At 40.1% G+C, this 27,303-nt stretch overlaps 1 protein-coding gene across 5 annotated transcripts; it reads left to right on the forward strand.

The window, feature by feature from the left end:
* LOC121727426 (ubiquitin carboxyl-terminal hydrolase 17-like) lies at window positions 1–26,675 on the forward strand. Of its 5 annotated transcripts, XM_042115273.1 has the most exons (14): window positions 5,075–5,390; window positions 5,473–5,615; window positions 9,824–10,480; window positions 11,729–12,808; window positions 17,640–17,739; window positions 18,181–18,339; window positions 18,759–18,889; window positions 20,029–20,126; window positions 20,603–20,849; window positions 22,184–22,272; window positions 22,690–22,826; window positions 23,354–23,432; window positions 23,674–23,765; window positions 23,938–26,675. In XM_042115273.1, exons 3-13 carry the CDS (start codon window positions 9,902–9,904, stop codon window positions 23,747–23,749), a joined length of 2,775 nt encoding a protein of 924 aa, XP_041971207.1. In that variant the 5' UTR covers window positions 5,075–5,390; window positions 5,473–5,615; window positions 9,824–9,901; the 3' UTR covers window positions 23,750–23,765; window positions 23,938–26,675. The 5 variants fall into 5 exon arrangements, with proteins under 5 accessions (XP_041971210.1, XP_041971207.1, XP_041971204.1 ...); XM_042115276.1 differs by lacking the exons at window positions 5,075–5,390; window positions 5,473–5,615 and adding an exon at window positions 1–1,159; XM_042115270.1 differs by lacking the exon at window positions 5,473–5,615.
* Window positions 26,676–27,303: the final 628 nt, after the last annotated feature.

Here is a 27,303-nt window from a genome sequence, read left to right on the forward strand (position 1 = left end):
GTCTTTTATACACAAGAGGAGAGTTCTCTTACCTTTCTCCTTTACTAATTTAATACCCCGTTGAACCCCCCGCGAGGAAAGCAAAGGAGTGCCATTTACATGCCCGTCCGAAGATATGTAGAGACTAGTCTAGAGTCGCCCCAGCCTGCTGAGGCTCCATTTAAGGGAATTTTAAAAAGTGATGGATTGAAAGCTTCCCGAAATCAGAACAAGAGTACAAAAATCGCTTAGCGCTTACGATGTGGACAAAGCGAGAGAAGTTTGAAGATGTAGTGTCAGACTCGTATTAAATTAAGGCCTCCGAACTACAAGATAGGAGAGAGCATATTTAAATAATTGGTGAGAGTGACAGACTGATTGTCTCTCACAAGCATACTCTGGCGTATCAAAGCGACACCGAGGCTTAATCTGGTGACAAGATAGGTAGAGACCTATAGTCTGCTTTTCTTAGTAAAATGGTGTTCTGATAACCAGTTATTCATTATAAATATGTCAAACAGCTTTAACTTAAACAGTTGCAAAAGCATAAGATGTTAACATTAGACTTTTCGGGATCAACTAATAATAAAACAGATCGTTTGACCGTGTGACAATACAACGAAACACAGAAAAAGATAGCCATATTCAGAAAAAAAAAGACGAAAATTTCAGGCGGTCAGGTGGACGATATTTTGTAAATTGAATAACAGCAGACTGGCATACTATACTGTTTCACGCATGTTTCACGAGGGAGAGTCTCTGGCTCTTGACAGTCCTCATCAACGATCGCTGCTTAATACAGGGTTCCCTGTCTCCTTCGCTCTCAAGAGAGACCGTTCATCAATATTATTAAATCGTGTCCCTTACACAAGTAACAAGTTGCTAAATGTTAAAGCAAAAGGGCCAATTTGCTGTAATGTATGAAACATTTTGAATGTACTATCAGAAAGATTTAGTCATTGTTCATTGGGTTTTTGCGGGAGGCCAAAACTTTTGATTGTACGATCAGAAAAAATATTATTAGGGGTCTGACGGATCCACGTACTTTGGTTAGGTTATGTTAAGCCCAGTCGACAGTTTACTAACATTGGCATAATCCAACCAAGTAACGCAGATTCTTCAATCCTCTGCCTATGAATCAATTTCTCCGATGGTACATAAGAAAGAAGACATTCTGAAGGTAAGCACGGTAGCACCCTGCGCTAATTTCTTTTCTTTGTTTCGCCTTTGTTCATTTCCTCCATATAGCAGATTCAAAGACGTGGCGAGTTTTTGAACCTGGTACGTCTAGCACTCCCCCCCTCAACTGGAACCCGTAGATCCGAACTTGTACGCTGGCGGGGCGCGGCGCGCGGGCGGGGGGTCGCCCTCGCTACCCGGCTCCCCACCCCCGCGCCTACCCCGGACAAGTTTGGTGATACGCGGGCGCAGTTTTGGCGGGAAAACATCACCTTCGTTTTATATTTATTTTTTTTCTTTCATTTTTCGTTGGCTACCAAATTTTTTGTAAAAGTTTTTATGTTTTGATATTGTTTCAGTAGCGTTATCGTTTTGATTTTTATAACCATAATTAATATAATTCACGTTTTGTTATGCAAGTCATCATATTGTACCTATAGATTTAGGCAGATCTATTTCGATTAATTATTATCACTTCTAAAGTTAAGACTTTTTACTTTAAAATTGTTAATACTTGCATAATAAAAAATATTAGAGACTTTACTATTTCCGCTACTCAAATATTTCCCAGGTTTTACATACCTAACTATGTTTATGATAAACTTCTTTATTCCTCATAACAAACTATCTATGGAGTATCGCCCATCGAACTGTAGGGAATTGTAGAGCCTCTATAATTTGTATCATCTGCCGTTTGTTGTTTAATTTGCTTCATTTATGCCCGATTTCTGAGTTTTTTTTACAGTAGTTTATCCTTTCGATAGCAACGTTGCATCGATTGGTGAAAATTTTAACGTTGGCCAATCAAAAATGCTAGTAAATAGATATAAGCTCTAGTCAACCTGAGTTCGGGCATAATATGCGCTAGTTAACATGTTAATAAAATTAAAAAAAAGATTTTTTTTAAATCATGTCGGTTTAAAGCCAGTTTTCTGAAGATTTAACATTTAAATTTAAGACAATGCTATTTTTAAACTACGTTTAATTGCTACAGTCTACAGAACACGTATTGCTTTTATGCATCGTCGAGTCGCGTCTCGTTTCGGTGCTATTTAGCCGAAAAGCTCTGTTTCAATTTACTCAAATAAAATTTTCATCACATACACATTAATAAAATTACACATTAGTAAATTAAATTACTTACACATAAATTAAATTACACATTAATTAAAAGATTGGGGCCAAACTATACAGTACCAAGTTTCAACTTTTTAAAAAGGTTCAACTTATCAATTACTTGTGACCACTAGAAGATTATGTCGCAATTAAACTTAGTTTAAATTATGCAATAATGCTAGTCTGTAAAGCTGTTTTTAATACTTATATTTATTTAATCAGTGCATCCATCATAAGCAGTAAAATGTATGTTCATGTTACAGAATTATTGACTGATCCTGTTTATCAGCTATTATTGGTGAACTTAAACTTACTTAGGGTGGGTTGCACCAGAGGCGTGGTTATAGTTACAGTTATGGTCAAAGTTGTGGTTATAGTTAAGGCTAACTTAACTTTAACCTTAACTTTGACCACAGAATTTGACAGATAGACATTTCTGTCTATTCATATATACATGGCTTTAAAATTTAAATTAACGTGGGTGGGGGCGCTGCTGGTAAGAGAGAACTGTCAAAAATGGCGTTTTTGTATGATGACAGCGTTAGTTTCGTTCATTTAAAGCCTTGTCGAGTTTTATGATTATCGTTAAATATGTCGTCCATTATTGACTTTAACCAAAGATTTGGCATTTTGCATTGTAGAATTATAGTTAAAGTAAGTTGGTGCAACTCACCCTTGAAGTATTGACACGTATGTTTTTTTGTTCATAAACCGTAAACGTATATCAAGGCTATTATTTAGAATTTAGATAAACCACCAACAAGTTAACCTAAAAGCACTTAAACTGACTAATATAAATAATTATATAGATAATTCAATATTATAATGAGTTATGACAATTTGAATATTATATTAAGTTAAAGTTTAAATAATTAGGTATGATTCGCGACGTGTTTGTTCTAACCTATTTCTTTATTACATCTTAGATAATATTTTAGCAGACCTAGTTTATAATGCATTCTCATATAGGTGTATTTTAAATATATTTATTTATAGTTCAATAATATATTTACATATAGCTGACCGCATTTTACAACAAAAAACACACAGGTGTTTCTTTAAAGATTTCCCAGTTTAGGAGACTGATAACTTTGTTAACTTTTGCTATGTCTTTTTAGAATAATAAAATTTATATTGTAAGATATAAGACAGGGTTAAGAAGATATCGATTAGCGAAGTGCGGCGGATCTCCGAAGCGAAGTAAGCCGTCGGCCTGGTGAGGTAGTAGGTTGTATAGTACTGCATTACACCATTTAGGAGAGACTGTATAGCCTGCTAACTTTCCTAGCCGACGGCACCCACTACGGTCGACAAGAGAAGAAAACCTGAAAATTCTCGTAGACATAATAAAATATGACTCTATCAGTATTTAAGAATGTAAATAAACGTGTATTACATAAAATAAATGCAATTTAGCATCGCATACGTGATTTTTTTAAACACCTTGCAAAACCCTATGTTCAGCAGTGAGAGTATAAAAATATAATATCTATGGCGCTTCACACCACGTCAGTCTGGCCCCGTGCTAAGTACATAATAAGGGACTTGTGTTATGGGTACCAGAGAACGGAAATATATTTAATACTTTTATATTATACATATATTTAAGATTTTTATTATATCATACATATTATATTTAATACACACCCAAGACCCAGGAACATTGAAAACTTTTTGTTCCGTCGGCGGGATTCGAACCCGCGACCCCTGGCTTGAGCTATCAACAGCCCACCAACTGAGCCACAGAGGTCAAATGTAGCATATTTACCTGAAAATAAAGAGCACAGTCTAGAAATTAAAATATTTTTAACACTCATACAAAGGTGTCCAGATCTAACCCATGATCTTATACGTGGGAGAGCCATGCTTCGGCACGAATGGGCCGGCTCGACCGGATAAATACCACGTTCTCACAGAAAACCGGCGTGAAACAGCGCTTGCGCTGTGTTTCGCCGAGTGAGTGAGTTTACCGGAGGCCCAATCCCCTACCCTATTCCCTTTCCTACCCTCCCCTATTCCCTTCCCTTCCCTACCCTCCCCTATTACCCTATTCCCTCTTAAAAGGCCGGCAACGCACATGCAGCTCTTCTGATACTGCGAGTGTCCATGGGCGACGGAAGTTGCTTTCCATCAGGTGACCCGTTTGCTCGTTTGCCCCCTTATTTCATAAAAAATAATAAAAATGAAACTCAATAACAATATTTGATTTACATTTTACATAAGTATTTATATTTTTTTTCACTTGACCAGCGCCATCTATCGTTGAGTAGAGTTAAAATTTTTCAAATTAAACATGTTTAGTTTGGTCTTAACACTTCTGCAGCGACCACAGACATTATTTAACGTTGAAATAGCACACAATCTAGTGTTTCAATCTCTAATCTTGAACACATTCATGCAGCAGAGCAAAGATATGAAGTAAAATATCTTTATAGCAGAGTTAAAAAATATTTATTTTTTTTAAATCAAATTCCAACTACTATCGTCATCTGTTGAGACTTAATATGAAACTAACATGTAGGCGAGGAGTCCCACTTGCACAAATTTTATTAGCGAGATAATTTTGAATGAATATTATTATTATTCTCATGAAGTAAATTATTTAACTTATACTATAACGCTTTATCAATATGTAATTTAACTACTTTTTGTAGTTTTCCGCTCAGCTGATTGATGATGACTCATATGATAGTGACATCATTAATATATGCTCTGTGAAAACAGCACATATTTTCGAAAACAGCAACACTGATTTTGAAATGTCAGAGTTTTGTCATTGAATATTGATAATACAATAAACTTTATTGTAACGGACGAAGGCTTAGATTAAATTCATAAAGGATTCTAAGACGGAAGTAGACCAAAAATAGGATTGCCAACAATTTGAGTGACGTCAAACGAAAAACGAATGGAGCCTTGAGCCTTCTAAAATTACAAGAGCTTAGAAAAATATTTTCATCGTATTAGCTACGATTTTCAGCTTACTATTCAGTAAATGTAAGTGGGACAAAAGAGTGCCGTGTGTGAAATTAACTCGATCCAAATATCACGTCTTCAGTGTTCCAATACAAGTATTGTTGAAATTTGTTGCTTTGGTTACGAAAAACGGTGGAACTGTGAGTATCCTGTGTATTTTTCTTCGCTAATGCAGTTACCGACGATCGATTTAATTCGCGCTGCAACACGTGATGTTTATAGGAAAAATTTAATTAGAGAGTGAAGCTTTCGCGGTGATTCTGTGCGGGCAGTGTGTCATGCAAAATCGTCTTTGGAGACGCTAAAAATAAAACAAGGAGTGTATTTTCGGTGTGTATTTGGTGATTTCGCGAGCGGGAGGCCGGGTGAGTGGTGTGAAAGTGATAATTTGTTTTTGCGACTCCGTGATCGTGCACTTAGAGCCCGGTGGCCTTGAAGATTTTCTGCTGTGGCGGTGTCATGTTACATAGACGTTTGCGTACTACAGTTTTTCGCACAAACTACGCATGATCACACTTGCTCGATGATGGTCATCTGCCCTAGTGCTGGTAATCTGAGGGTGGTCAATTCAGGAGCTATGCAACCTTCAAGAAATAGACTAATGATTTGAGCCAAACCTCAAATGTTATCATTCCTAGCATCTCCCATGATAATTAATTGTAAAATGGATCATGCAGTGCTAATATTTATGGTGTAGTGCACTATTTTGTTTGTTTACAATGTTGGAGATAATATCTGATTAGTCATGGTGTGTGTTTTAAAAAGAACTGACAAATGCTTAGGAATGTGAGAGAGACAGTGTACTGCATTTTGGCAGTGGCAAACTATGGGAAATGAGAATAAACAAGTACGAAATATACATTTGTTATTTAAAAAATATATACTAAACTTACAATGGCATAAAATACTTCAACATATTTCATTATTTCACTAATTCATTTGAACCAAAATTTCTAGCGTCCAATACCTTTGCTGGAGATTGAATGGTAGCACCTCCATTGTGGGTATCGCAGACACAATAGATCTTCAATTGTTATGCCGCAGCCGACTGTTGCTTGGGGATTAATGGGTTAAGTTGAATATTCTGCCGCCATAAGAAAAAAGGCCGCTAAGTGATTCTCGTATTTTCAGATTTTGAGTCCACTGAACAAAGCTAACAGTATTAAAATTTAAAAACAATGCCGCTATTATATTCATGTTCGGAAACTAATACATACTGGAGTAAGGGGGGTCAGTAAAAAAGGGCTGGTTTGTTCAAATGAGACTCCATAAACACCATGGCTAGACAGAAAACAGTGTAAAATAAAGCACATTATGTTGTATTTGCTGGGTGACTGAATTTTCCAGGACCTGTAGTTCCTGAGATTAGCGGGTTCAAGCAAACTACTCTTCAGGTTTATAATATTAACTATAGATTTTTTTTCATTATCGCTTGACGAACTCGAGTCTCGATCTAAGAGACTATGAAAAGTACCAATAACAGGGTCATAATAGGCTCATAATCATGGGAATTGGGACAATGAATGGTATAATATGGTAGTGATGATGATGATGATGAATGTAATTTGCATTGTAGCATATGCTTTCCGTGCTTAAAACAACGACGAAACTACCAAACTTGTATTTATAAAGAATCAGGAGTTCTCTCAGCACCTTTCGAACCACGGTATACCAGGTATACCTCGGTGCAAAATCTTACTTGTTAGTAGCATATGCTAGAATACTTCTCACGAAACCGAAGTCACCACTTGTTTCCCTATAAATTTTGAGGAGTTCCTTCGATTACATATGGATGCTTCATCAGATCACCACTTTTGTCAATATAATACCAAATTGGGATGATACCCTATATACCAAAAGAAAAATTTTGAAAATCGGTTAACAAATGGCGGAGTAATCGTTGAACATAAAAAAACGAACATAACACCTTCCCCATTTTGAAAGTCGGTAAAAATTGTAGCCTATGTGTTATTCTTTTTTTTTTACGAAATAAGGGGGCAAACGAGCAAACGGGTCACCTGATGGAAAGCAACATCCGTCGCCCATGAACACTCGCAGCATCAGAAGAGCTGCAAGTGCGTTGCCGGTCTTTTAAGAGGGAAATGGGGTAATAGGGGAGGGAAGAGAAGGGAATAGGTTAGGGGATTGGGCCTCCCGTAAACTCACTCACTTGGCGAAACACAGCGCAAGCGCTGTTTCACGCCGGTTTTCTGTGAGATGGCTGGCATGGATGGATGGGATGGCATGGCTCTCCCATGTATAAATTCTGATGTATAAGCTATATTATTGTAAAGTTTCATTAAAATCCGTTCTGTAGTTTTTGCGTGAACAAGTAACAAACATCCATACATCCAAACAAACTTTCGCCTTTATAATATTAGTAGGAACGAAAAGAAAAATTTTGAAAATCGGTTAACAAACGGCGGAGTAATCGTTGAACATAAAAAAACGAACATAACACCTCCCCCATTTTGAAAGTCGGTTAAAATTGTAGCCTATGTGTTATTCTGATGTATAATCTATATTATTGTAAAGTTTCATTAAAATCCGTTCTGTAGTTTTTGCGTGAAAGAGTAACAAACATCCATACATCCACACATCCATACATCCAAACAAACTTTCGCCTTTATAATATTAGTAGGATTAGTAGGATAGTAGGAAGTAGGATATGGATTATAGGATATTTATAGGGACCAAGAATACATGCAACACAACAGCATAGTGAATGAAAATAAAAAATCTTACTTATTATTTCCAAACTAATTAGAAAACAAACACTTTCATAATTTTACATTATACCTACCAACTGTTTGGCCAGAGCAACCTAGCAAAAGAAAACGGCGTACGAAACTTCTTAGCGTAAAGTTGAAAAAATGTGTTGTGAGTGTCTAGGGAAGAGTATGAAATCCCGCTGCTCCTAATCTTCCCATTAAAGTTGATCAGTAGTCCACCAATTCCACCATATAACCTAACTGTGCCAAAATAAAACAAAACAATATGGCCTTATTAGTATATTGTAATTTGTAATAACCTAACTGTGCCAAAATAAAACAAAACAATATGGCCTTATTAGTATATTGTAATTTGTAATAATATGCAATAGTATGTGTTAAGTATAATAATTTATGTACCAAAACAATAGAAGCCTTATATTATATGAACAGAGATTACTGCATATAAATACTTCTCTAGGTTGTGTTGCATGATAAACAGTTTTTATTTTTATAAAAAAGTCCCTGTAATTATAATGTTTCTGGTTAATTGGTCCATTTGTAATCTAAATAACTTAACGTCACTTAAAAACCTATATAATATAAATCAAAAAATTATTATTTATTATTTACTTGCTATAAAATTGGTAAATTAGACGTTAACATAAGTATAATTACTCAGGTACTTAGCCGGCTTGTAAATCTGCAATAATTATGAACATTTTATTTGACAATAAGATTGAAAGGCGGGTGCATTCAATATTAACCCTAGGGCCTAGACCAGGGGTCACCAAATGGCAGACTGTGTCTGCATCCAGACCGCTGACCAATGTGTACAGTCAAAGCATTGTCAAAGATGAACTCTGTTAAAAATAATTTTCGATCTCGACTTACTGATGCACATCTCCAGGATTTAATGTCAATAGCTTGCAACAATTTCACTCCAAACTTCAGACAGATAATTAGCAACAAAAATTTAAACTTTTTTCAATGATATGCAAATTTTACCTAAAACCTTTGTTTTGTGATTTCATTTCTTAAAATGAACCCCGAGCAAAACTAATTGGTGACCGCTGGCCTAGACAGTAGAAGGTCAAAAATATTGCACAATAAAATTGACTGTCTAGGGGCACGCTTATCCCACACACTCTTAAATACAAAGATTATTAAATAATTGAACTCTAATAACACTACACTAATAACCCATTAAGCCCCATAAGCTCACCGGTGAGCAAGACACAATAGAATAACAATAGATTTCCAAGAATCCACAATTGAAGGATTATGGTTTATAATAGTGTAACTAAGTTAAAAATGAGTTTGCTACTTCTGATTGTTTATGTTGCCCGTTAGATCTTTTAAATTTCTTCATGGATATTAGATTGGAGTTTTGAACAATAGATTGAGTGATTCAAAAGAAGAGTACTCTACAAATAAAAATTGTTGATCCAAAAATAAGAAAATAATTTTATTCCATACAATAGTCAGCTCTTTTTTATTTAATACACGATAATTGCTAAAGTTTATTATCTTACTCTTATTACTTACTCTTATTTAGCAATGTGTATATTTAGTTACATTAATTTCCTAGTTTATATATCTATTGTTATTTATTACATCACACCAGCAGTGGATTATATTATCACCTTGTCTGTTATCAGTTATCACTTATCATTGACATTGCATATTTTGGAAGATGTTCGATAACATAATATCCAATATGATAACAAAGTTTAGGCATGATAGTAGATATATTCTTCAATGAATATTATAGATTGAAAAGATTAGAATTTATTGTTATCGCACAGAATATTATTGTAATACCAGATTTCTCGTATTAAATTATTCTATTTTTGTCTTAGGTGGCATTAAAGATGCTCAATAAACGCCCATCGAGGATCAAAACTTACAACTGATAGATCGACACAAAACCGACCACGATGCCCGTCGTGTCGCCCTCGCGGTATCCGGCGTCGTCGACCGTCACCGGCTCGTCCGGCATCACCAAGCCCTACCTCTCCAGCACCAGCACCTACATGACCTCCACGCTGCGCACCAGCTACGGCAACAAGACCACCGAGTACAAGTCCAAGTACAGCGACATCGATGGCAAGAAGGAGAGGAAGACCTCCGTGGTGGAGTACTCGCGGAGCTCCCGCGCGCCTAGCGTCACCGACTCCGATAGCGGCATCTCCGGCCGCTACCGGTCCGAGCGGAGCGAGTCCAGGTCGCGAGACGTGTCCACGACGAGGAGCGAGAGCAGCCGGACCTCCGACCTCAGCAGGGCGTCCAAAGCTCGGAGTATCCTGAGCTCGTCGACGCTGGCCATGACGCCCGCCGAGTTCTACAACAAGTACTCGCCGGCCAACTACACGCCGCTCACCGAGAGGCTGAAGCAGGCGCAGAGCAGCTACGGGGAGATCGCCCGGTCCAAGTCCATCTCCAACGACATCGGCCGACCGCCCGCACCGGACCTTCGCTCGCGGAAGGCCCGGAACTCCGCCGCCACCATCTCCGAGGTAATATAAACGATTCTACCCTAGGGCCCCTCGCGCCAGCCGCCAGCTACGGCTAACCCTGTGTTACCTTCATAAATATTATACCCGGGGCTGACTTAGCCCAGACTGGCGCAAGGGGGTCTCGGGCTAGAGACATAGTGCTATTAGTGTAATTATAAAGTAAGAAAATAGCAGTATGCGCTCAATACGATTGTTATCAAATAATTTATCTGTCAACTGTGTGCTGCTGATTGTCTGTAGGATGTTAGATTTGAGTTTTATAGTCATAACAGAGATCATAATGTTTTCATAGGTCAAAGGTCAGTAAGAGGCATAGAGCTGCGCCATCTTACATTCCACTTTATTTCGCGATCCAAAATACCTACTTCTAAACAATTTACCTGCTAAAAGGAATGTGATAAATATAATATTATAATATCTAGAATTTTAATCCTTCTATCGTAGATTTTTGGAAATCTATTGTTATTCTATTGTGTCTCGCTCACCGGTGAGCTTATGGGGCTTGATGGGTTAACAGGCTTTTTTGAGCATCAAAGATGCGAAGACGTGGAGCTACCATCAAGTATAATTAAATTTATTGAGAGAGTCAGGCGCGTTATATAGGGTTTGCTATTTGTTGCTCTGAAAATTATGGCCAATGCCAAAAATGCTCGAAATTCTCTAGGACCTAGGTCGACAAAAGTATGTAACCTTTTTTTAAAGCTTGTTTCTTTTGCTTAGTAAAGTCAATGTGCAAGTTAAACATTTTTTGTTTAGTAACATTTGCTCGTTTGCCCCCTTATAGTAACAATTATCGTAGATGTAGTATGCCTATGACCTATGAGGACCTATCAGTAGTAATAACCATGTCAGATAATCGGTAACATTGTATCATATCCTACAGACAACCAGACATTTTCGCGTGTGATGTGTGTTTATGTTCTTAACCAGCGCACTAAAGTTCCATCCGGTAGCTTCGACCACGCCGCCTGAAAGGCCGACGACGCTAGCTATGATCTCGCGGGCCGTCGCGGCCGCGTCGTCCCCGTCGACGTACCAGTCGCCACCCGCATCGCCACCGGAACCGGACGTCGACGGCGACGACGCCCGCCCCCGTCGCTTCGCCTTTCGAGCTGCGCTTCAGCATCGTAGTAACATAGACGTGGCCTCCGTCACGAGCATGCGCGGTTTGTTTAGAACTAACACACACTCACGTCGCGCCGCCCATCGTTGTCCCATTTGCTAAGTGTCGATTTTCACCACGACCAGAGACCGGAGAGCAGAAGATACAAGGAGAGCTCCCCGTCGGCCGGCTACGGCAAGCGGGGCTCCGTGTCCAACGGGGTCAAGGACCCCAACGGCAACGAGGTCCCCTCCGTCTCCGAGATACGGAAGAAGTTCGACCCCAAGATGACGGTCACCAAGCTCCCCGCGAACGATCTCAAGTATGGCACCCGGAGCGCCGAGCAGTACCTCAGCCAGCTGAAGGACGTCGGGAACGGCACCTCCGGCTACGCCAAGCCGCACCAGAAGGACGACCGGCCCGTCCCCGTCCACCTGCCCTCCTACGCCGACAAGAACGGAGTCGGCAAGTGGGACCTCGCCTCCTCTGGCTCCCGGTCCGACTCCAACTCCGACCTCTCCATGAGCAAGACCATCTCCGAGCCGGTATCCCTGGCCAAGCCGAGCGCCGATAAGACTAGCTCGATGTCCGCGTCCCTCAACTCGAAGTACCCCACCGACCGTCTGGCCAGCATCAAGAGCCAGCTGGACCCCAACAACCCGATCGGGAAGATCCTCGAGAACTCCACCGTCATTCAGGTGGAGAACGGCGACGTCGACTACTCCGAGCGCCGGAAGCCGCGCGGCAGCCCCGAGGTCAAGACGAAGGACGTAAAGGACATAAAGAGCGATATAGAAAAGCAGGTGAAAACGCCCAAGCACACGACCAACTTCGCGTCGTACATCCAGATATCGCAGCCAGTGGCGTCCGGCGCCTCGCCCAGGCCGAAGGCACCGGAGACCAACGGCGTCGACGAGCCCCGGAGGGAGGCCAGGAAGACCATCGAGTACATAGACTCGGAGGAGGATCGCTCCGTGCTGGACAACGACGTGGAGTCCCCGAGCGGGACCGGCTTCGAGAACAAGACTTTCGAGCACGAGAACTTCCTCAAGAAGAGAATAGAAAAGAACGACCAGGAGGAGCGGGACGACGGCGTGAAGTCCATGGAGACCAGCACGGAGAGCACCATCAGCGAGCCCACCGACCACTCCACCCCGGGCACCCCTTCCACCCCCTCTACCAGGCGGAGAACGCTCGATCTCAAGGACTATGACTATATCAAAACGGTGAGTACTCGCTCATTCTATGCTCATACTCGCGTCACTTCTGTTGTGGCTATCTCCGTGACTTCTCTATTGCATTCAGTAACAATTAATTAGCTTATTTGACGATCTGATCGTTAACAGAAATGAGGCATATTTTGGCAGCAAAGTAAAATCGTAACAAATTGAGTTTAATGGTACCGAGAGATTGAACGCGGTGTTTATAGACAGTTATTCGCCATAGCGACGGTATACAGCCGTAACGAACTGCATCACGTTATAAATTCTCTCGAATTGGAACAAATAGGTAGGTGGTCAATTTGTGAGGGCTAAAAGCTAACAATCCGTAATATATCAAAATTTGGCAGGAAGGTTTAATTGCACCCTGTATTAATAATAACAATCTTGACTAATAAAATCACTTTTTAAGTTAGGTGTGCGTAGCGAAATAATATAATGTATTAAGATGGCGATGAGAAGTCCACTCGAATAACCCTTAGCTAGTAGACTAAGCTATAGAACCATCGCCGATAGCTTCAATATAAAAGCACAATTATATAAAGAAAAGGTCGTTGCCATTTGAAATTGAGGGCGTCAGTGCGAGTGACGGTGGGAATGTCTGGGATGTTCGGCCTACGAGTATGTAATTATAGATTTTTATGTGTAAAACTTTATTATTTATATACCACTTTCGAGTGCTCCCATTTGATGGTCGGTATTTCTCCCAAATATTGGATACATTTGTTTCGACAGTCCTGAGACACTTCGCTCGTCGTTACTTTCGTTTAGAACTCTGTGATAGCTGCTACCCTTATTTGTAGCGTATTTTTACGACATTGCATTTCGAGTTTACTATCACTCCGAGTAACGACCAACTCTAGCTCTTTTTGCAAGTAAATTAAAAGCAATAACCCTCCTGGCAGTCGGGTAAAAAGATGAAGATCAATCGAAACCTGGCTAAAAATCATTAATTGATGCAAATCATCTGATGCGTATTGTTATATGTCGCGGGCCGCGGCAAACTGCACTGCAGAGCGAACTTTTAATTCGGCGCATTAGATTTTTCACACGAGTAATTATAATAGTAAGTATACTGTTAACTGTATACACCGAACACAGCCGCGAAGTCTACGCGCTACACCCGCTGCGCGTGCGCCGATTGTGACAGAAATAATATATTGGCCGCGCTCCCCACGTGGAGTTGACAACTACTGATGGTCTGAGATCATACCTATTGGTATATCAAAAGAAATTAAAAATATAACAATCAGCTTTCACATGGTTTTCATTTACTCTATGGTTTTCACTCATTAATATACTGTCTTTAGAAATACGGAAAAATACACACCAAAGCCAAAATATATCGCCAATAAAAATGCGATTTAAAAAATTATGTGTCATTTTTTGTGACAGTCGACAGTTACAATTTTTGTCAATATTTCCAAATCGTTAAAATTTTGTAATATGCATTAGGTAAAAGAAGCTGATTTTAAAATAGTGGTCCATATCGTAGCTTATTTGCGCGACATTTTAGTTTCACTAGATACGACTCTTTCATTGTATCGCCTAAACATAAATAAATGTACGTACCGTCAACGTATTGGACTTCGCTGAATAAAAACAGATCATTCGACCGTTGCAAATGTAATGCGAGTTTACCAGATTTATTGCAATTTTTTGGCATAAGGCGCCCCGTAAACTTTCGAACAGAACCTCAACCGATGATTTTTAATCGCGGAGCGCGATCGACACCCTACAGGCCGTCGCCTTATGAAATGGCTGCAGGACTGTTGTACACATCGCGTAGGTTGTAAATTGTGAGTTTACGATGGAGCGTCGAGCGGTCGCGCGTCGTAGAGGCGAGTCGTGGCTCGGCAATAATGAGTCGCTGTGGCGGAATCGTTCACGCATGGGTGGTGCTTGGTGGGCACCATCGGTATTGTATTCAACGAGCGTCACGCGCGTGGGTACTCTGTGCGATAAGTGCTGATATCTCGGGCCGAGATTACGCGGCGATTGTGAAATTTGGCAGCGATATTTGGCGTTCCACCGCGCGGGGCGCCGCTCAGTGCGGGCCGGGACTCCGCCGCGGCCGCCGTGACGTCACACGATGCCCGCCACGGGAATAACCTAGCTCCCGCCATCACCATGTATTTTGTTATTACGTAATCAGCTTCTTTTCCTCCTCCGCGCTCGATCGCCCGCGTCTTCGCGCCGTTCGACTGTTGTGTAAACTCGAAATCTACCGAAAGTGACCTTAACAGTTCATCTTGCAGTGCCAATAAAAATTGAGAGTGGACTCTTATCAAATGAATAGAAACAGTTTTCGAAAGCCACGTGCAAATTGTCAACAGACCGTGGTGTGAACCCGTAGACGCACCGGACGGCCCGCGTCGCCGCTGACTCGTAACATATCGTAGACAACTTTTTCTAATTCCTAGTAATTCTAAATATACACCAGTATTTTAACGTCTCGTTAATCAGGAATGTTCTCGAATCTGTGATCTCCATACGCGTCGCTGCGAGATATCGCCGGTCGCTTTGCGCCTCGTATCGTTTTATCGACGATCTTCTCTTGCCAATGTTTTTGTAAACGCGTTCCAATTAATCCTCCCTCGTTCCCCCCGTCGCTCAATTTTACATTCCCTCCCTAGACTTAAATATTTACTCTATTAGGTGCTCCTTAGTTTTATTTTATAGTTACTATACCGCCTTATCCTTATCGACTGCAGTTGTATTTTGTCAAATCTCTGTGGAAACCGACATTTATCGGTGTGTGTACCTGACTTAAACACAAACTTTTGAGGCTTTTCTTCAAGCTATTGACATTAATTTCCGGACATTCCGAGACGTGCTTTCGACAAAGCCATAGACGTTAAGTTTCGGGAAGTGCTTTCGTCGATAAGGACTTTGCGAGACGCTCGAGAAAGTGTGGGTGTGTGGTGTGCCTGTCGTAACTCGTATGCTCTGGTACCTGGAGCTGGTGATCCTCGCATGCGTGACGACGGGCTTCCTGTCGGCGCTCCGCAATGAGCTGCGGCTGCCGGCGATGTTTCGACTCGATGCCCCGCCCCCTCATCACCACCGCCAAGTACACTACTTATGGACCGCGATATCAGGTTAACTTCATTTGCTTACCGTCTCGATAATTCGATTTGAAGTTTATAGCGAATTCTCGTGTTGTCTGACAATAATACAATGGGCGGTTCGTGCAGAGACGGCGGCTGCCGTGCGCCCGCCCCGCGCCCGCGTCGCGCACGCAGCGGTGACGCGCGTACGGATGGTAATGCGTGTTCGTGTAGCGTGCGTGCCTGCGTGCGTGTTGATCATTGCAACCCAGCTTATTATACACTAAAAGTATATTATGTTATATTATGCAATTAGTATGCAAATCTGCTAAAAAGCGGCCGTATAAGTAGAGGTTAAAAATGTTAAATTGAAAGATTCGGGTGTACCTCAAGGGTCGGTTCTACAACTTTTTTGTAAAAATAATCACGTCGCATAGGTTTTTATACAAAATATTTTTATTAAACGAACGTTTTTACTTTGTTGCCAAAAATGAAGTTTTACATTATATTATAAATAGTTATTAGATAATTGTTTCAAAATAAGTTTTTTTTTTACTAGGCCATTAAATTGAATCCCGCTAAGGTTACGAACATCAAATATACCACTATTCAAGTGCCATCATCCTCACATGAGAGTTGAGACTGAAAAAGAAAAAAAATATCCGTTCGTTTGACTGCACTGTAGTAGTATATCGTCGCCGGCATGCAATAAAGAGTTCAAAGAAAGATTGAGAACGCGGCTTTCAAAGTTTAAATACTTTAGCGTACCGAAGAAACTGATCTTTCGTTGAACTCGTATGTAATATATGGTCTTTTTAGATTCAATTTAATTTACACGTGAATAAAAATTTTAATTTGACTAAATTTGTCATTGTTTTTGTTTACTTGTAAATAGTAGGTGCTATGTAATTTCGTTGCACTTTAGAGTGTTGCTAATTTTGTTTCTGCAGATTATATTGGATCTGGAAGGAGTATAGATGTACCTACTTCTATAGTATATATCTGGCGATGAATGAATGAATTGAATAAAAAAACCATATTCATTACATTCATTACTACTAACGCTCGTGAGAGTGGCATGACAGTGTGATATAGCTTTATAAATTGAATACAAACTCACCAATCACCAAATCAGCGCGACTGTTGTAAATAAGCTGGCAAAGTAGAGCACATTATAAACAGTTCATTGCTATTTGGAGCTACATAATATATAACAGTTTTATATTTTATGCTGCAAGCTATACAACTTTAAGCAGATTCAGTTTTTTAATATTTAAAAAGCTAGCAGCTAGCTGGTTGAACTTACTTGATAAGCTTAGCATGAAAATGGAATTTTACTATCCATAATTTTTTTATGGTTGTGAAGTTTTAGGCTTTTATGAGAGTTCAGATTTGGATCTGCTTAAAGTGGCATAATATTATATTGCGACTACACTCATAACGCTTTTGCATCAAGTGTGAGGCTTAAGGTGCTCTTCCAATTATACTTGCAGTACGCAGCGCTGCACGCGTACGCGACCTGAGACATTGAGGGACACTAAACAATCCTCGCGTCGGATGACGCGTGGCCGAGCGGTACAACCGCAGGGTGATCTTGCAACAGCAATGCAGCAGGCGGCTTGCTGCATAGCTGTCGCAAGATACGTAGACACCCGTCGGTTACCCCCGCTGCTGCTGCGTGCCGTAAAGATGGGAAGGCTACCTTAACACGTGACGCGTGTGGAGTGTGGTGTAGAGCTTATAAAACGTCGTGTGACGCGTGTTATGACGTGGGGTGTGGTGCGCAGGAGCTGGCCGGCGGTAAGAGCGGGCCGAGCGGGCTGCGGCGCAGCAGCGAGCGCAGCGACCCCGAGCCGCGCGGGGACCGATATTCCAGCCAAACTAGCGGTAAGACCCTTCTTGTACAGGTCTTCTGTTAATCGCTCTGGTTGTGTGCGACATCCAGCAGAAGGCCTTTATTTTCTGTTATATTTTGTAAGGCTTTTTTTGTTATTCGACTACTGCTGCGTCTGCGGCAAAGTTAAAAGGAAGTATAATAATAATTGATTATGGATGTATATGTATGTATTGTGTCTTTGATTGTGATATTGGACTACAATTCTAATTTGAATTAATTAGTTTTAGGTGAAAAACTCATTTAAATACTGACCTAATACCTGAATAATGTAATCCAAGAGTGCAATGGAGCTAGAGCTTCTGAAAAATATACCCTCTCGCCACCATTATTAATTGATTCTTAACAATACCCGAGTCAACAGTTTTTTATTTAATAATTCCAAACGCTAAGTGTAGCCATTGAGTCCTTACCATAGCGCGTATGTGTCCCAGGTCTGAACGGTTTGCGCAACATCGGCAACACGTGCTTCATGAACAGCGTGCTGCAGTGTCTGTCCAACACGCGCCCGCTGCTGGAGTACCTGGTGAATGACGCCTACGCCGCCGACATCAACACCACACTCTCCTGCATGAAGGGCGCGCTCATCAAGGGTTAGTACCAGGGCTAACGCCGGCCATAGACGAACCGCCGCACACGGACCGCTCGAGCACTTCTCGAGCAGTCGGTCCCGACTACAACTTGCGGTCCGTCTATGGCCGGTCCGAGATGAACAGGTAGATTCTATAACCTAACCGAGAGTTATTGTTAGCTGCTGCTATGAAAGTTATGAAACCGGACCTTTGAATCAGAACCTCGGTCAGGTCATAGAAGAATGCTGTAACCGAACCACTTGATCATTAATCCTTGCTAATTGAATCAACGGCCTTTACTAATTTTATCATATCAAGGTCATATCTAATGCTTTGAAGTCACCATTACAAATAGTTTTTCTTAGAAGTTGCTCATACTTGCAATGTTGCTGTATCAATGGGGGTCAACATTACTGATATTAATTGTTTGATGTTCGCAGCGTTCGCGAGCGTGACAAAGGAGCTGTGGCGGTCGGGCGAGCGAGACACGGTGGTGAACACCACGGCGCTCAAGTCGCAGGTGCAGCGGTTCGCGCCTCGCTTCATGGGATACAGCCAGCAGGACGCGCAGGTATACACAATACACATGTAGAGCTTAATAGGGGTAAAATCGGGCACGGGGTGTATTGCACCGTGCGCGTGGCGCCAGGCAACAAATGCTTGCGTTTTTAGAGTTAATTATTCAAATTTACCCTGATTACTCCAATACTACCCCTATATTTACATGTAATTGCATCTGGGGGCACGGAAATGCCCCCGCCAAGTCGAGCAAAAAAGCGGCACGGCCGTACCATCCTTTTCTCGCAGCATTACATTTACATCAAACATTGAATTTAATTTGTCGTAATGAGTTCTAACGATGTTACTGCTTACGCGAAAAAAGAGCTTGAGCCTATTTACTATGGCAAAAAAAATCTTAAATTATCGCCGTTTAGTAGTGACATGTTAATATAAGTTTAACGAGTTTAATAAGGACTCTTCTGCTACATTTTAAGGATGTATATAAGGTCAAATTCCATACTACATCCAATTAAATTACGAAAGTACTAAATATGTAAAAAATTGGACACCCAGCCACTTATTATGAATTATAATGATTTTTTATAATAGATTTTTAAAGAACTATTCGATATTTAATTATTATTGAAAAAAAAATGTTGTAATTTGACTACCGCATATGGCGGCTAAGAAAGCTCGGCAAAGCTTTAAATGCAGGTGGCGAAAAAAGGAACTAACGCTGGCACATGCAAAAACGACATAATATATTTGACAGTTCTTTACCAGCAGCGCCCCCGCCCAAGTTCATATAAAGTCTTGTCGCACCCTTCGAAGGATAATTTTCATAAATTTCAATTTGAAATATTTCCTCAGAATTACCGGTGAACCCACTTTTTTTTGGGCTTAAAAAATCGCAAATCGTACAAAGAAATTAATAGGCAGTTTTTTAGCTGTTTATCTTTGATACAAAGTTCCCAGTTCTGACGAATTCTCAAAAATTGTAACACTTCCGGCAAACATTACGTATGATAAATGTAAATTTTAAAATGAATTATTTCACGTAACTTGTCGGTAAGGTATTGATTTTTTGGTATCAATCGATGCAGGATGTTTTATTCTACTATATATTTCGAATTTAGGTCAGAATCTTTGAATTTATAAATGTTATATACATCCTTAAGAAGTGTAAAACGTTACGTGTAATGTGTACAGGAGTTCCTGCGGTACCTGCTGGAGGGTCTGCACGAGGACGTGAACCGCGTCACCGTCAAGCCCAAACCCATACTCACAGAGATCGACGAGAACCTCAGGTATAATATAACACTCCAATACTGTCGAGTAGGGTGGCGACCGGCGACAACGTGCTCTCGGCTCATTTGATTGGCCGAGACCACTGTCTCGCCGCTCCACTCGACAGGTTTAGCAAGGCCCTTTTGGTAATAGACTGTTGTCACGAAAATTTTAGCTAATTTAGTAGACCAGAAGAAGTATGTCAAAAAGTTACCAAATAAAAAATAGCATGATTATTGTTAGGTTTTGCTTTAACATTATTTTAAAAATTATTATTGGTAGAGCTTTAATCGAACTGAATCTCTTTAAGTTTATTCATGGAGCATGTGAATAGATTTGAGTTGAGACCAAATAACACAAAAAATTCGATTAAGTACCTTTGTTTATACATATAGCCGAAACTGTGTGGCAAGGAATTAAAAAAAATCTTTCTTATATTTTGTTCTGACTATAATTACAATATCGGGTGTATAATTGTCGTTTTTAACATTTTCAGCGACGCGGCCAAAGCGGCGGAGGCGTGGTCGCGCTACCAGCGCATGGAGGACTCGCTGGTGGGCGACATATTCGTGGGTCAGCTGAAGTCGACGCTGCGCTGCACGCACTGCCGCCACGACTCCGTCACCTTCGACCCGTTCTGGGACCTGTCGTTGCCGGTGCCGTCCCGCAACGGCCCGCTCCGCCTCACGCAGTGCCTGCAGAGCTTCACCAAGGAGGAGGAGCTGGACGGTGACGAGAAACCGGTATGTGTTTCCCTCCTATAATATTAACTCCCATGCCGGTTCCGTTGACGGTGGCCGGTTTCAATGAAACCAGTCCAGTTACTCAGGAATAATTTTATGGTGCCCAAGTGTGTGCGCAGTACACAAGAGCACTCTCTATTCTTTTTTTTTATAACGTTACAACACGGCCGAAGAGCTTAATTCTATTCCTTGTAATCATTAGCATGCAATATGTTTCACACAGATCAAGATTTCAAGATCAAGATCCGCATGTCCCTCCATTTGTATGAAAACGAGCGTACCACTTTTTCCTACTTACTGTGGACGTACCGATGATAAGAATCGTGTTCATTATCAAGTCCAACGTTTCTATTCGAATTTCTACAGCTCAATACGGCACAATAGGCTACTTGACCTATATTCAATTTCATTGAACTAATGCATATTTCTAGTAGAACTTGGTCTAGGAAACCGTATTCACCCTTATCATCAAATAAAAGCTTATGATTGATAAATAAAGTCGATTTGAAAATATGGTTTTATGAAAATAGGATTTATACTGACGAAAAAACGCTTTTGCGGTACTTCCGATTTGGATGTGACGTCATCAGATTCCTAATTTAATATCTTTTATTTATCGCGCTCGTTATATGTAAGTTTATTTGTACATAAATAATAAGAATAAGCCTAGAAAGATTTCTAAAATATATTTTCTTGAATAATTCAAATAAAACATCAGTTTTATATATTAATCTCCATTTATTGTAGACGGGAAATGAAATGGCCAAAACTTTTCTCCAAAAGTGTTGAAAACATTACAAATGATTTCTAATTTCTTATTTAATTGTTTTATAATTTTTGGCCACTTTTAGACTCGTACATTTAGCACATAAAGAATTTTCAATAAAGAGTGTCTAAAATACAAAAAGTATGACGTGTGTGACGTCATACTTTTTGTATTTTAGACACATAGCGGACATTGTTTTCGGTGCCATTTATAAGGCATATTTTTCAATCAACTACTAAGTGTAACTACTAAGTGTAGTATACTAAGTGTAGTATACTAAGTGTAAAATATTAGTTTTTTTTTTGAGAAAATGAATGATTATGAAGCTATTAGCATGAAGAAAAAAATTAGGTCAAGTAGCCTATTAGGCATTTATAAATTCCGATTGACGTCCGATTCCGATAGCAGGCTAAAGAACAAACTTTCGAAAGACGAACATTGCTCGTCATTTGGGAACGCGATATGGCACGCGAAGTAGTACATACACATGCGCTATCTATCTTGATCTATATCTGTGATGTTTTATCTGTTTAAGTATTTATTATTGACATAATTTTTGGTGTTTCAGACGTGCTCTAAGTGCGGCGTCCGGCGCAAGTGCCTCAAGTGGTTCACCGTGCAGAAGTTCCCGCAGGTGCTCGTGCTGCATCTCAAGAGGTACGCACACACGTATTAATGTGGCTTCATCTTTTATATTTATAACCTATGTCACAATGTGGCATTTTATTTGAATTTTTGTCGGTTGCGGTCGCTGGCGGCAAAGATCCGAATTATACCTTTAAAGGCCGAGCGCACACACGTAACGCGCTATTTCGTGTTCGCACATGCTTTTACCCATAGAAAACTGCTATTTTTGATTTCAAAAAGTCTACCAAAACAAGAAACTATACTAACGGGAAAGTCATTGAGCGTTTTGAAATTTTGCTAGTGAACTAGGTTTAATACACCGTCTTCACCTAGTAACATAAAAGAAATAATATTTTTTTGTCCTGGTCATGACCTTACTTCTTACCTATAATCCACTTAGACGTTCTCTCCCGCTCGCACCTACAATAACCCGTATCTCGGTGTCAGGTTCTCGCCGACGGAGCGGTTCCGCGGCAAGCTGTCGGTGGTGGTGGAGTTCCCGTTGACGGGGCTGGACATGTCGCCGTACGCCGCCAACAACTGCTCGGCCACATACAACCTGTACGCCGTCAGCAATCACTCGGGTGAGAGACTATAAACTACAGCGTTTTAGAAATGTCCAGGGGAAGATATATAGATATACCCAAAAGAAGAACAATTCAATTCAATTTTTTTATTTGCAAAATGTGAGTTAGTAAAGATGTTAGTAGAGTTGATTGATAATAAAAAAAAAAATTTCGTTGTTATTGTTTTTCCTTTGGGTATTTCATGGTTTTTTTGCGACGTATTTTATCTGTCCTAGGTTGATTTTAGGTCTCGTTACGCTGAATTTAATTTTCAAATTTGAATCTTAAATAACTAATGGCCATACTCAGAGACATTTTGTGATGATTAAACTTGAATTGAATAAAGTGTTTGATAGAAAATTTACGGAACTTATGTATGTAAAACTTCATGTAATTACAATTAAGTAATTAATATTCGTCTCTGAGTGCGGCAGTAAGTGTTGCCTGTTTGTAAAAAAAGAGACAAGCGAGGACAATAATACATTTTATAATGTATAATTATAAATATCGCTCTAGCTGCAAGAACATATTTATTTACGTTGCAGGTACGACATACTCGGGCCACTACACGGCGTACTGCAAGCACCCCTACACCGGCGACTGGCACGAGTACAATGACTCGCGGTAAGTTACTGACTCTTGTATATAGTACAGTAGATTTATAGTCCGGTTACCTTACATTATTTAGACTTTTGAAAGAGAGAACTAGAGACAGAACTTGTGACTTTCACTCGTCGGGTCGAAGTTCGGATATTTATAGTTCCGCAACTGATCTTCACAAATCTGTTAACTTTTTAGTTTATCTGGACTATTTATCCTTCCCCACTTGTTTCCGATTCATCACTGAGTATGTTGTCAATTACAGGGTCAGCCCGATCAACTCTCGGGACGTGGTCTCGGCGGAGGCGTACGTGCTGTTCTACGAGCTGCAGCGCTCGTAGCGGCGCCCGCGCAGAGGTAGATATGACTTCTATTACTTCCCCCCCCCCCCTAGAAGATAAAATAAACGTCAATTTTCATGGTCCCCCTCCCCCCTCCCCCCTAGCAATAAAATAAAATCAGGAGATTACGACAGTGAAAAGAATAAGTGCAGAAACAAGTAGTAAGATCCAATGTGTTACGTTTCCAGGCGGCGGCGGGGCGTGGCGCGCATCCTCGCAGGAAGTCGTCGTTGCTGTCGTACTCGCCCGCTGACGTGCGCGCGCGCGCCTGTAAACACATACGCAGATGTTTGCGATGTTGATGTATGATAAAATATAGATACACATACTTATTGTTTGTACACTATATTCGCGACGATTACTGCAGTGTAAGTATCAAAATTGACTAAACGCATGCCGAAATTCATTGAAAAGATCTTATGAGATTATGCTATTGGTCAGTTTTGCCACGACACCCAAAACTGTAATCTCAACGCGAATACACTGTAGGGAGATAGCTCCGAGACTGATAGACCGCTCGATACGAAGTACGGAGTAAAGTTAAATTATGGCTGTTGAAATTGTATTCGAAAACCTGCAATGTTCAAAGCGGCTTCACTCCAGTTGAACGTTGACACCGCAAATATTATGTAAATTGCAATGCAGATAGTGTAGTATACGTGTGCCGATGTGATTTTACCACTGCTTACTGAGATTCAAGTGCTTGCTAAGGCCTGTTTTACAATCTTCTGATAAGTGTTAGCTTGTTTGCATGTTTTGTCCCCGTTGCTCAACAAAGTAAGCAGCAGCAAAACTTTAAGGTATTTGTCACTAAACTTGTTAGCGATTGTGAAACAACCATCGAGTTTCAGAGTAGTTTTATTAATTTATTTACTTTGTAAACTGGTTTGGAGGAATTCGGTACGAGGTGGTAAAATGTCGGACGAGGTGTGTATTTTTTTAAATCAAGTAACTACAATAAAAACTAATATTTGTAGCGTTTAAATATTTCGTGTTGCTCGCAGTATGCAGATTCTATTCATCAGTTCTTCGACTACATCCAACGAATCCTAAAATGTAATCTTATAGTCGACATTAATAATAATTTATTTACATCTATAATGTCTATATTTTATTATATATCTAAGGACCATAGTGGGTTCGGTCCTACACTAAAATTAGATGTAAAGAATACAAATTATGAAGTGGTTCTCTTCCGATATTGTTTCTGTCGCATTACTTTGGATCTACTAAGGGTACCAAATCTACTGTCTCGTCCATTGTAAAGTAAAAGTAAACATAATTTTAGGTATAAGTAGCGATTCCTAGTTCACTGAATATTTTGTCACATTTTCCTAATGCCTGATTCTTGCTGAAAATGGGCAACTGATAACCGCCAGCATTGCCCGCCTTGCCTGTCGGTCCTTACCGAGTGAACTTTTGCGTGACGGTACTCTGGACGTTGCACGGTGGTACAGTCGCAGGCAGCAGTTCGAACAAAGTAGCGGAAAGGAGCCATATTGGCAGTGAACCCTAGCTATAATATGCCTTTGGGCGTTCAAACACGTCCGTAGCTTGTTACAGTCGCGAAATAGTGTTTATTGTGAGTGCGGTAGAGTCGACGCCGGCCGGACTCGGTCGCGGATAATATCGGTGTGTTCTAGTGATATGTCGGTAATTGTAATATCGTTTGTAAAGTATCTGAATGCCATTTACAATTTAGTGATCATATTTTTGTTTACATATTTTTTAAGAGATTTTAGTGTCGTGCTACTTAGATATAAATATGGGTATTGGCCATTGGGTATGGTGCATTAGAATCATCACGTCACACGTGGAGTCGGCGACGCCCGACACCCGACGCGCGACCTGTGACGGTAACACTTATTATTCAGTAATAAATTATAATTCGTTACGATTTAGTTAATAAAACAAGATTTACTGCTATTTAGTATTTACTGAGTTTTCTCCCGATATTCGATACCCCATGTGTCTGAGTCCCGCGTCTGATGTGAGTCGAGCTTTGCGGCGTGATTGTTTTGTTTTTGTCATGTTTTTTTTTTAATATTTTACGAATTGTTGACCGTTGTAGCTAGGGTTCTGTACAGCTGTCGGTGTCTCGGCGTAGCCCGGGAGGGTGTTGCGGTCCTAGTCATGCGTGCGAGTTGTGGTCAATTGTTTTGTTATTGTTGAACATTGATTGTATCAAACAGAATGATAAAATCGGTCGTTTGGATATACGATAGGTAAATAATCTAGTTCTAAGCAGTTTTTATGCCTATTAACTAGTTTGTGTACTAACTTTTGCTTTAATATCTTTTGTTATATTTTATGGTTAGAAGCATTTACTGTTTTACTGTTGTTTTTACTTTTGCCTCGATATTATGTTATTATTTGTATAAAATTGTAAAAGATATCGTGTTAATTAGGTTTTTTCCTCAAAATATTTCAAGATTTGCTCTGTCGAACAAGAATTCTAGTTTGCCCTCTGATATTGTAATAGCACAGTTAAGTTATTAACAACACCCTCTTAGACTACTCAGTGGTTAAAACCATATTTCTAGTCTGCTGTTGTTTTTGAGGTCCTCGTAGTATTATCGCCATATTTTATAGTTTTAAAGGAACAGGCAACATTATGATGGTTTAAATTTAGCAAGTAAATTAAATAATGCAAATGCGTACGCGTACGCAGCCGGGCGTCACCGTGTGTGCGTGCGTGCGTACGTGCGTTAATGGCTGTACAGAACTCGTATATCACAATTGAATCTATTAGCCAAAGATATTGCTGAGTTGTTGATAAATATAATATTATTAATATAAAAATAATTTATTATTTTTAACAATAATAATAATTATTGTTTTATTATGAGGTTCGCGTAACTATTTATGTAATATACGTAACAGATTTATATAATAGAAATATATATTTAAAAGAATTAATTATTAATATTTGTGTTTTTATTTACCCAAACTGATTTCTAAAACAATTCCCAAAATATTTCCGCCTTTGAGGAGTTGGGTGGTTTTATTATTTCTTCCGAGTCTGGTGTCTTCGTATGTTTTACCATGAGAGATAAATTTATTAATAGGTAAATGGCGGACTTACTTTAATTCTGATCGGGTTCTGTCAAGCCCAGCATACCGAACCAAATATTATGTGGATTTAGTAATCTGCACACTGCCGCTATTCAAACGAAATAAAAACATTATTGTTACGGTACATGGCATACGGACACGTGGTGCCATCTAGCAAAAAACCAGCGAAACTTACCGAGGGAGCACAGGCAACATAAATCGCCTACTCAATACTAGATGGCATGAGGTGCGCAAGTACATACTCGAACCTTCTAGAAAGGTCCAATGTTTGTTTACGTGTTTAGTTGTTTACGTTTATTGTGGTACATGCTCGAGCCTCCTAGAAAGTTCCCACGGTTGTTTACTTGTTTACGTGAATCGGGAACTTTATGGAATTCGTCTCGCCATATAAAAAGCCGCAGGTAGGCCCGGCGAGTAAGTTCGTTTCGAGCTGTCATCAAGGCGATTTCGGAGTGACAACAAGTAATCAATAGTGAGTG

The sequence above is a fragment of the Aricia agestis genome, chromosome 5 (assembly GCF_905147365.1).
Source record: "Aricia agestis chromosome 5, ilAriAges1.1, whole genome shotgun sequence".
In the NCBI taxonomy this organism is placed as follows: Eukaryota; Metazoa; Arthropoda; class Insecta; order Lepidoptera; family Lycaenidae; genus Aricia; species Aricia agestis.

What these genes read in the sequence shown, in the direction of transcription:
- LOC121727426 (XM_042115276.1), top strand. Translation starts at nt 9,902, where the DNA reads ATGCCCGTCGTGTCGCCCTCGCGGTATCCGGCGTCGTCGACCGTCACC. An exon ending in ACTATGACTATATCAAAACG is followed by an intron (nt 12,809 to 17,639) that starts GTGAGTACTCGC and finishes TGTGGTGCGCAG; the next exon opens with GAGCTGGCCGGCGGTAAGAG. An exon ending in ACAGCCAGCAGGACGCGCAG is followed by an intron (nt 18,890 to 20,028) that starts GTATACACAATA and finishes TAATGTGTACAG; the next exon opens with GAGTTCCTGCGGTACCTGCT.